This window comes from Condylura cristata, unplaced genomic scaffold, assembly GCF_000260355.1.
Source record: "Condylura cristata isolate star-nosed mole 26May11 unplaced genomic scaffold, ConCri1.0 scaffold00008, whole genome shotgun sequence".
Classification (NCBI taxonomy): domain Eukaryota; kingdom Metazoa; phylum Chordata; class Mammalia; order Eulipotyphla; family Talpidae; genus Condylura; species Condylura cristata.
Window position 1 is genome coordinate 62,702,905 of NW_004567109.1, and position 10,663 is coordinate 62,713,567.

At 56.3% G+C, this 10,663-nt stretch overlaps 1 protein-coding gene across 2 annotated transcripts; it reads left to right on the top strand.

Moving 5' to 3' along the window:
- The first annotated feature begins 1,857 nt into the window (after nt 1-1,857).
- On the top strand, nt 1,858-9,016 carry FGFR4 (fibroblast growth factor receptor 4). 2 transcript variants are annotated; one of them, XM_004679555.2, is made up of 17 exons: nt 1,858-1,948; nt 2,558-2,821; nt 2,904-2,984; nt 3,086-3,252; nt 3,824-3,947; nt 4,410-4,600; nt 4,723-4,861; nt 5,211-5,404; nt 5,492-5,637; nt 5,726-5,847; nt 7,081-7,191; nt 7,276-7,466; nt 7,737-7,859; nt 7,941-8,011; nt 8,225-8,362; nt 8,660-8,765; nt 8,865-9,016. In XM_004679555.2, exons 1-17 carry the CDS (start codon nt 1,858-1,860, stop codon nt 9,009-9,011), a joined length of 2,406 nt encoding a protein of 801 aa, XP_004679612.1. In that variant the 3' UTR covers nt 9,012-9,016. The 2 variants fall into 2 exon arrangements, with proteins under 2 accessions (XP_004679612.1, XP_012577608.1); XM_012722154.1 differs by lacking the exon at nt 5,211-5,404 and having other exon boundaries at nt 4,723-4,922; nt 5,446-5,637.
- Nucleotides 9,017-10,663: the final 1,647 nt, after the last annotated feature.

Below are 10,663 nucleotides of genomic sequence, written 5' to 3' on the forward strand. Positions count from 1 at the left end.
GCACTGCCTGGCCCTTCGACCCGGCCTGCGGTGTCTGCTGCCAGCGATACGATCCAACTGGGGTCCTAAGCTTCTGAGGTCAGGGCAGCGAGAGGGTGGGAATAAAATCCCCAGGCCTCCCTACCCTACACCCCACCCAAGCTGTGGCTACAGAGCTGCCCACCCTGCAGAAGGGGGGCGGAGGGATGCTGTTAATAGGGGAAGGACCTTGGAAACTGAGGTGAGGGCAGAGGCAGTGGATCCTGAGCTAGATGGAAGAAGAAAATGGAGGGTCCGGAGGCACAGACAACAGAGAAGGCATCCCCAGTTTGGAAAGACAATCTCTGCTTAGTGCTGAAGAGGCTGAAGGGGCCAGATTGTGTGGCCAGAGAGATTGACTGGATAAACAGTGAGAACTGGATCCGGCTGGACACAGGCAGACATTAAGAACTTGTTAGCTGGGGTTGTTGGTATGTGTCACATACTGGGTTTGTAGTTTTTAAAGCTCTGCTGAAGTGTGGAGACCAGAGAAGCCTGGGATTTGTTTGCAGAGGGTCGTGCAAGAGGTGACCAAGGCCTCTCCTGCATTTGGGGAGGGGAGGCAGGTTGGATGGGAGGGACTAGAAGAGGCAGCATGAAGAAAAGGGGAAGGATTGAAAAAGGGATGGCAGAGAGGAGGGGTTTGTGGGCAACCCAGAGAACAGATAGTTTAAAGGAAGACTTTGGCAGGACAAGCTAATTGCCCCTGTGCTGCAGCTGGATGGAGGGCAGTGGCTGAAGAGAGAGGGTTTCCTGGACAAGGTAGGTCTGGAGACAGGACTACTTGACTTACCCAGCCAAGGTAACAAACCTGAGAATGAGCTAACCACCCTCTTCCCTTGCCTTAGCCAAAGTCGTTCTGAGTATTCTTGGTGGCATTTGGAGGTGGGATGTGTCCGTGACACCTCACCCAGGACCACACTGGAACCAGATGCTGACCTAGGATAGAGCCAGAGCACTGTCACGAGGAGAGTTCAGGGAGAACACTCTGACATCATGTGTGTCTACACACATTGCTTTCTTGCCCTGCAGAACTGTCCTGTGAGGACAGTAAATAGCCCAGAGAGGGAAAGGGACTTACAAGTTAGAAAGAGACAGGATTTGAGCTTGACTCTGGTGAACTCAAAAGCCTAGGCTGCCTCAGATGAACTTGAGGAGGCACAGAAAATAGGTATCCCCAAGATGCGAACTGGTTTGGAATGAGGAAGAACTGCTGGACAGGTGCTACCTTGTCGGTACTGAGGGCCCTGCCACTGGAGGTATCCACCACTGCTTTTGGAAATGTCAGCAGTGCTATAAGGGGCTGGGTCAGATCAGATAACATCCAGATGCTGAAGTTTGGCCATGTATTATGTTTCAAATCTTTTCTTTTTTGGCTCTTCAGCAATAAATTCATTTATTCAGCAAAAAAATAAATTATGTGTGCAGAGAGCAAGCAGAAGCTATGTCTCTGTTCTCTGCTTTCCTCTGAGGAAAGAATCCCAGAATGGCCCTTTCTGTGAACTTGTGCCTCACAAGTTCTTGGCCTCAGCGGGACCAAGAAGAGGAAGCCCAACCCACCCCCTGTGCACAACCGACTGTAGTTTGGTGCCTTGGTCTTTGGCAACTTCAGAGCTGCTTTCAGTCTCTTCCCTGCTGCTGCCTGGCGGGGGGACAGGAGGGCGGTGGGCGTCGTTTGGACAAGTCTGCAGGCCCCTTCCTGTCTCAGTTTCCTCATCTGCAAAATAGGGGAATAGTGCCAGCATGCCTGTGTGATAGGAGCTCTTCTCTCTCCCCCTTTGTAGGAAAGCCATCTGCAGAAGCCCACCCTGGATGCCTTTGAACAGCAGCAGGAACGAGATGCAGCTGCTATTGGCCCTATTGGGGGTCTTGCTGGGGGTGCCCAGGGCTCCAGCTTTGTCCTTTGAGGCCTCTGAAGAAATGGAGCTGGGTATGGCCTTTAAGGTGGGAGAGGATGGCGGGGGCGGGCTCCGGAGGGGGCTGCTGGCCGAGTAGAACTGGAACAGGTCCTGCGCAGGCTTGGAAGAAGTGGCAGCAGGGCTCAGGGTCCAACCACTGAGACTCAGTGTCTGGCTCCCAGCAAACATCCACATATCTGTGTATCCATGAGAGAGGATTGGCCTTGCAGGGCACAGGGCCCTCATTGGGCTGCAGAGCTGGTGGTGAGCCGTTTGTGTGTGTGCGTGTGTGTGCTAGGTCTGTGGCTTGGGGAAGCGGTACACCATACAGCATGTGTGGTGTATTTGCTGGTGTCTGATGTGCCCCCAAGGTGTGACGTGTGCCCAAGGGTGGCACCTACAGCATGTGAAGTGTGTGTGTGTATCTGTCTTCAGCAGCGGCATGTCCAGCCCAGCATGTGTGACGTGTACCAGCGGTGTGCTGTTTGCCCTGCGTGTAGCATCGGTGGCATGAGGTTATGTGTATTAGGAGCAACAGGTGTCCAGCATGTGTTGTGAGATGCTTGTGCCCTGCATGTGCAGTCAATTCCTCTGTATGCAGGAGACAGTGGGACTCACTGACCTCTGTCCTTGGCCCACAGAGCCCTGCCTGGCCCCTAGCCCAGAGCAGCAAGAGCAAGAGCTGACCATGGCCCTAGGGCAGCCTGTGCGGCTCTGCTGTGGACGGGCTGAGCGTAGTGGCCACTGGTACAAGGAGGGCAGTCGCCTGGCACCTGCTGGCAGAGTACGAGGCTGGAGGGGGCGCTTGGAGATCGCCAGCCTTCTACCCCAGGATGCTGGCCGCTACCTCTGCCTGGCACGAGGCTCCATGCTTGTCCTGCACAATCTCACCTTGGTTGTGGACGGTAAAGTCTGGCAGGGGGTGAGGGGCAGGGAGAGAGGCCCCTGGTTCTAGACCTTAGAGGCTTCTGTTTGTCCATGACATAGACTCCTCAACCTCCAGCAATGGTGATGAGGACCCCAAGGACCACAGAGACCCCTCAAATGGGCATATTTACCCCCAGCAAGGTCAGTATGAGTTCACAAGGATTTATTGCCCTGAGAAGAGACCTGTATGAAAACAGGTGTTCATCCTGGGGCACTAAGTTATCCCAACGCCCCCGCTTCAGCACCCTACTGGACACACCCCCAGCGCATGGAGAAGAAACTACATGCAGTGCCTGCTGGGAACACTGTCAAGTTCCGCTGTCCAGCTGCAGGCAACCCCACACCCACCATCCGCTGGCTCAAGGATGGACAGGACTTCCATGGGGAGCATCGCATTGGTGGCATTCGTGTGAGTCTCTGGGTTCCAGGGCCATCTGCTTCTCCGTTTTCACTCTCCCCTTCACCCTCTTGAAGCTATCAGGCCCACTTCCTTAATGAGCAAAGTGGTTGCAGGGCACTGGAAAGAGTCCTAGACCATAGACTTGGGCAGATCTGGCACAGGTTCCTTCTCTGCCACCTTCCAGCCCCTGACCACTTCTTGGCCATAGCAACTCCATTTGTGAAGTGGGAAGGCTCAGTGATCAGCAGATTATCAGTAAGTTTTAGCAGCTCATTCACCTTGAGGGAGACTCTGCAGGTGAGCTATAGGTTGTAGAAAAGAAGCTGAGACTCGGCGAGGCAAAGACCACCAGTTCCAGGTAGCAAAGCTAGAAGGAGAGACAGTTAAAACTCAAAGACTCAAACCCAAGGCTGAGATATTTGATGTCTTCTGCTTTATCACAAGGCCCTTGGCCTTGGTCTGACCTCCCCAGGACCTGAAGACTTGGGAAGGCCCAAATGGTCAGGATCTAGCCTCATGCCCTGGCCCCCAGGGTTGCTGTGGATTGGTGGCCCCTCATGGACATTTCCCTCTCTCCCAGCTGCGCCATCAGCACTGGAGCCTGGTGATGGAAAGCGTGGTGCCCTCGGACCGAGGCACATACACCTGCCTGGTGGAGAACTCTATGGGCAGCATCCGCTACAGCTATCTTCTGGATGTGCTGGGTGAGCGGATGGGCAGGCAAGGCATGCGGGGTGGGGGCCCTGCCCCTGCCCCTGCCCCTGGGTGGGGCCCAGGCCAGGAGACCGTTTTATCTGACTCTAGCTGCTCAAAATGGCCAAGTGGGTCATGAGGGAGCTCAGGGAATAATGTGGACCTAGAGGAGCAGGGGCTGATTGCAAAGAAAGCTGAAAGACATCTGGGCAGAGGGTACTGGCTGAGGTATAAAAGCAGTGCATTTATGAGGAGGTGTGTGCCTGGGGTGTGAATGCTTGTCTGAGTTGGTATACTTGCCCCCAAAGCAATAGGGAGCCATGGAATGTTTAATCAGAGTAAACAGTGGACAAGTAAGGTCCGAGCTGGTATCAGGAGTAAGGCCCGTGAGCTGGGTGGTGGCTGGAGGCAGGTGATCAGGGTACTTCTGTGGGTACCACTGGTCAGGGTTGACGGCTCGGCCTGGCCCCCAGAGCGGTCCCCGCACCGGCCCATCCTGCAGGCGGGGCTCCCTGCCAACACCACAGCGGTGGCAGGCAGCGATGTGGAGTTGCTGTGCAAGGTGTACAGCGACGCCCAGCCCCACATCCAGTGGTTGAAGCACATCGTCATCAACGGCAGCAGCTTCGGCGCTGATGGCTTTCCCTACGTGCAAGTCCTGAAGGTCTAGTCCCTGCCGGCACCTGCCCCCACCCGTCTCCCATAGGGCGGGAAGAGTGGTCCCAGCTCCCCTCCTGGCCAGTGTGGCCCAGGCCCTACTACACCCGAATGTGTTCCCCATCCCAGACAGCAGACATCAACAGCTCAGAGGTGGAGGTCCTGTACCTGCGGAACGTCTCAGCCGAAGATGCAGGCGAGTACACCTGCCTGGCAGGCAACTCCATTGGCCTCTCCTACCAGTCAGCGTGGCTCACAGTGCTGTCAGGTGAGCACCCCAGGGGGCCAGAGGAGGCTACAGGATCCTGCTGTGATATGTTAGGTGGATGGTCTCCCTTGGCTTGTGGGTTCCAGACTTGGGATGTGGCCTATGGACATGTGTTGGATTCTACGTGTGGTCATCCGTCTGGGGGTCCACATGTGGCTGTTAGCGCTAGTGCTACCCTCTGGAATCTGGGCATGGGGGCTGCGTAAAATGTAGCTATGTTGTTGCATGTCCCTTTGTATATTTTGGGGGTTGTGCAGGCCTGAATCAGAGGGTGTGGAGCCAACCCTCAACCACTAAGCAGCCAATTCTGTGTGTGTGTGTGTGTGTGCGTGTGTCCATCTGCGGGCAGAGGAGGACCTTGTATGGACAGCGGCCGCACCCGAGGTCAGGTACACAGACATCGTCCTGTATGCACTGGGCTCTTTGGCTTTGGTTGTGCTTCTGCTGCTGGCCGGGCTGTACCGTGGGCAGCTGCTCCAAGGCCGGCACCCCCGCCAGCCAGCCACTGTACAGAAGTTGTCTCGCTTCCCTCTGGCCCGACAGGTACCGTGCCATTCCTGTCCCTCACATCCCACTCTGTGTAGTGAGGCCTTCGGCCCCAATAGACCAACCAAGTCTTCCACTTTGCAGTTCTCTCTGGAGTCAGGTTCCTCAGCCAAGTCCAGCTTGTCCCTGGTGAGAGGTGTCCGTCTCTCCTCCAGCGGCCCCCCCTTGCTCGCCGGCCTTGTGAGTGTAGATATACCTCTTGACCCGCTGTGGGAGTTCCCCCGGGACAGGTATGCTGAACAGTGTGAGGACGGGAGCGCAGGCTGCAGGCAGGGATGAGGACCTGGTAGCGGAGTTCTGGGCTTTCTCCATTTCCAGGCTGGTGCTTGGGAAACCCCTAGGTGAGGGGTGCTTTGGACAAGTGGTCCGTGCAGAGGCCTTCGGCATGGATCCTGCTCAGCCTGACCACACCAGCACCGTGGCTGTCAAGATGCTCAAGGGTGAGTGTCTTGGCCTGGGGGAGACGTTATGGTCTTGGGACTTACAGAAGGGGCTCATGATGCTACTGAGTGAGCACGAGGGGCCAAGAGAGGCTGCTGAAGCCCAACTGCTATTGGCCCTGGCAAGTCACATCTGAGCCTGTTTCCCCATGTGTCACCTGAGTAAAGGAGTCTCCACCTTCCAGCCCTCGCTTCCCAGGAAGAGTCTGATGCATTGTACCTTAACTGTGGAGGTGATAATGACTACGATGATATGGGGTGGGGGGTTTGGTTCCTCCCTGTCAGTTGTGACCTCAAATAGCCTTGCTGGCCTCAAAGGCCCTCCATCTCCTTCTCCTTGGTTGCCCCCCTGAAGTCACACCCCCAGTCTCCCCCATGCTCTTTTCAGACCTGTCCTCATGTCCACCACTGTAGGAAAGCAGGTCTTCTGCTAAAGTGCCACCCCAGTCTCCAAGCAGCAACCCCAAGGAACTCAGGGCAAACCTGAGACCCACCGTCAGGCCCCTTGTTACTGTCCCCCTCCTTCTCCACAAGAGTGGCCCAAATAGCTGTTCTGTTTCCCCCTTTTTCCTCTGCACAGCTGGGGCCACCTGGTACTTTGTGGGAGGCAAAGATTGAGAAATGTTCATTGTGAGATCCAGTGGGGAGGCTTCATCATTGGCCCAGAGCCACAGACAAGTTCTAGGAGCCCAGCTCTTTGTCCTCAGCCTTCTCAAAAGAGTCCAAAGCCATTTCTTCCTGACCTTTCCTAGCTGCAGCTCTCTGGCAGCTTCCTGAATTCCCTGGCTAGACGGACTCCAGGTCTGGTCAGACAGACCTTGAGGTGCCAGCCTGCTTCCTGCCCCCAGGGACTAATGCCAAGCCACCCGCACGGAACTTCTCTCCTGTTCAGAGCTCGTCCCTCTGTCCTGTTTCTTGGGTCAGGACTAGCCATGATCTCATGGCATCTTTGCAGTTCCTAGGAGGGGGTGGGATATGACCTTTGCCCCCTTTCATGCAAGAGGAGCCTGATTTAGGAGACATTTTCCTTCTTTCTTTTATTCTTCCCTCCCTCCCTCTCTTTCTCTTTCTGGCTTTCTATCTGAGATAATATTGGTTCACGTCACTTTATATCATTCAGAGGAATAGGTTCAAGAGACTTTCGAGACTACACAGCCTCGCGAGCATTCAGGTGAGATGCTGTCCCCGACCCAGAGGCCTCCTTGGCATAGTCCCATGGCTGTCACCCTGCAGATAACGCCTCTGACAAGGACTTGGCAGACCTGGTCTCCGAGATGGAGGTGATGAAGCTGATTGGCCGACACAAGAACATCATCAACCTGCTGGGTGTCTGCACCCAGGAAGGTGGGTGGGGTGGGGTGGGGTCGGGTGAGGGTGGCTGGTGCAGGGTACGGCCTCAGCAGCTTCCCTGTACTCCTGCCGACACAGGCCCCCTGTATGTGATTGTGGAGTGCGCTGCCAAAGGAAACTTGCGGGAGTTCCTGCGGGCCCGCCGCCCCCCAGGCCCCGACCTCAGTCCCGAGGGCCCTCGGAGCAGTGAAGGGCCGCTGTCCTTTCCTGCCCTGGTCTCTTGCGCCTACCAGGTGGCCCGAGGCATGCAGTATCTGGAGTCTCAGAAGGTAAGGGCTGTTTTAGCGCTCTGGATCCTCTCAGCTGCTCCATCTCCACACGTTCATGGCCTTGGCATTAAAGGTCTCCCGTTTCTCCTTTCTCCCTTTGTACCCTCTCTGAATTCCCGAATCCTCTGTATTCCCAGTCAGTATACAGTTGACATGGTATGTTCCCATTCCTTCTTTTCATATGTGTGCAGAGCAAGTGAGGAGGTAGGTTCTCCTTTCTGAATCTTGACTTCCTCATCTATAAAATGGGTACATGATCCCTGCCCTCAGTGCATCCACCGGGACCTGGCTGCCCGCAACGTGCTGGTGACCGAGGACAACGTGATGAAGATTGCTGACTTTGGGCTGGCCCGTGGCGTCCACCACATTGACTACTATAAGAAAACCAGCAATGTGAGAGAGACAGGGCAGAGCCAGATAGGGGCGGGAGCACTGGGACCTGTGGATTTGGTACCAATGCCCCTTTCCATCCAGGGCCGCCTGCCTGTCAAATGGATGGCACCCGAGGCCTTATTTGACCGAGTCTATACACACCAGAGTGATGTGTGAGTCCCAGAAGTTGGGGTTTAGGGTGTCTGTGGCCATGATTGTCCTACCCCACAGAAAGGGGAAAGCACTTGCCCAGGGTCATACCACCATGGGACCTGACTGATCATTTTCCAAAAGAAACCCCAATCCCCACTCCTGTGGGGTCACCACACCAGCCTCAAGAGTGAGTAGCCAATCTGTGCCCTGCTGAGCACCCATCCTGCCTCCAGGTGGTCATTTGGGATCCTGCTGTGGGAGATCTTCACCCTTGGGGGCTCCCCGTACCCTGGCATCCCTGTGGAGGAGCTGTTCTCACTGCTGCGGGAGGGGCATCGCATGGACCGGCCTCCAAACTGCCCCCCAGAGCTGTGAGGCCTCACCCCCGCTCACCCCTTCCTGCCCCCATCCTCTACGCTGAGGGGTCTGGCCCTGGGGCGGGACCAGCAGGACCCACTGAAGCTGCCACCTCCTCAGCCTGGTTGGGGGGTGGGTGGGGGAGAAGGGGCAGGAGGGTCCTGGTCTGGCTTCTGTGCCCTTCCATAAAATCACACAGCTGCTCCTCTTGACACACTGCACCCAAGGCTCGGAGACCCTCCCCCAGGGTCCCCGAGTGCTCCCCCCTGCCCCAGGACTTGGGCTGCCTCTGACTCTCACCCCCTCCCCAGGTATGGGCTGATGCGTGAGTGCTGGCATGCAGCACCCTCTCAGCGGCCCACTTTCAAGCAGCTGGTGGAGGCACTGGACAAGGTCCTGCTGGCCGTCTCAGAAGAGGTACTGCTCCCCTCCTGCCCCTGTGACTTCCCTCTGCCTGCTCTCCTCTGGGCCTCCTCCATGCTGACCACCAGGACTGACCAGCCCTGTTCCCTGCAGTACCTGGATCTGCGCCTGACCTTTGGACCCTACTCCCCCGCCAGTGGGGACTCCAGTAGCACCTGTTCCTCCAACGACTCTGTCTTCAGCCACGATCCCCTGCCACTGGGGTCCAGCTCCTTCCCCTTTCCCAAGGTGCAGACATGAGCAAGGGCGGGATGTGTGTGGGCAGCCAGGCCCAGCCAGAGACCTCAGCCCTCCTGGCTCAGCTGAGGCTGTTTGACCTCAGTAGCCCCAAGCACTCATCTCCGGTGCTGAAACGTTCCTCTTTGGGGAGGTCTGTCCTCAACCTAGGTGAGGTTTCCTGCTCTGGTCTTGGGTTTCAGTCCTTGACAAGGCCCTAAGCCCTTGGAGCCATAGTCCCAGGGTTCCAGACGCCTGAGTGTGTTAAGGTTCTGTGTGGGCCTTAGCACTCGTGCCTGATTCCCGGGGTCTGGCTGGACACGGCTGCAGGGCTTTTCTAAACTTCTTGCTTCCCTGCACCAACTGAGGTCTGCGGTCTAGAATCTCATCTCCTCAGGCCTTCCCACCTCCCCTCTGCTGCTTGTCCCGACATCTTGGGTGAAGGCACATTGGCCTGTCCCTGCTGAGAGACCTGCCCAAAACAAGCCAATGGCCTTTTATAAATTATTATTATTATTTTTTTGAAGTAAACCTCTGTGTGCCTGGTGTCTTCCCTGCAGCAAATGAAGGGCAAATGGGGGGGGGGGGTTCCCCAAACTCTGGTGCTGCCTGGGTGACACAGACTGAAGTTTATCAAGTTTTAGGCTTGCATTCACCTCCAGGTGTACCGGGCCCTATGCGCTCTCGCTTAGTCTTTCTGGTACCATCTTGTGTATGTGATGATGTGAAGTGAGCCAGGGTAATTCCTGGGCAGAGAAGTCCACACAGCACCATCCACTGGAGAGACTCCATTGTCCTCTGCACATGCGTGAACATGACCTGGGACTGTCCCCAAGGATGCTGGCAGCTCCCCTCCCCCCCCACCCATCTGCTGAGCTGACCGTTAACACAGCATGAAAGCCTGAAACTCAGCCCGGGCTGCAGCCTGCTCCCACGCTCTGCCTCTCAGGCTAGGGGCTTGTGGGGCCATGCCCGCCCCGCCTCACGCTGGCCAGTCTCCCGGGCAGCAGCTGGTTGCCGCCCGGCTGCGCTGCAGCTGTCCCTGCCTGCCTGGTCCTCCCCTGGGGATGTCGTCATGGCCTGTTCTCAGACGCCCTCTTTAGGGGCAGGGGGGGGGCGGATCAGCTTCCAGGGCTCTTAGCCTGGAATCTTCCCTGGTTCCATCCCTGAAGTATCTACTGCTTTTAGCTCCTGAACCTTTGAACCAATAGATGAGCATGCTTGACCCAGGAGTGCCCGGTGCTCTCCTGCCCTGTTCTGGGTTCCCTTTGTGGAAACCATCTGGATTCCTACATAGGCCCCCAGGGGTTGGTGATTGAAAATGCAAAGGCTCAGAGGGATTGGATATAGGGGCTGGGGCTGGGGTCACCATGGGAGACTGAGCAGCCACTCATGGCCATGCTCCTCTCCCCACTTTGCGTCTCCCATCATGCACTCTTAACTCACCCTGTCCCAAACTGAAGTATCTTTCTCTGCAAAACTGCACTTCCTCCAAGAGAACCCCTCTCAGATGGCACCAGGTTAAGTCAGAGTTGTTCCCAAACAATGGGAACATTGGGCTCTCAGGAGCCCAAGAACACTGGTTTTGAAGCCAAAAGGTTCAAATTCTACCACTTCCACTGTCCCTACTTTGTTGGCCAATATGAGTAGGGGAGCTCCTGACTTGCCTTCTTCCT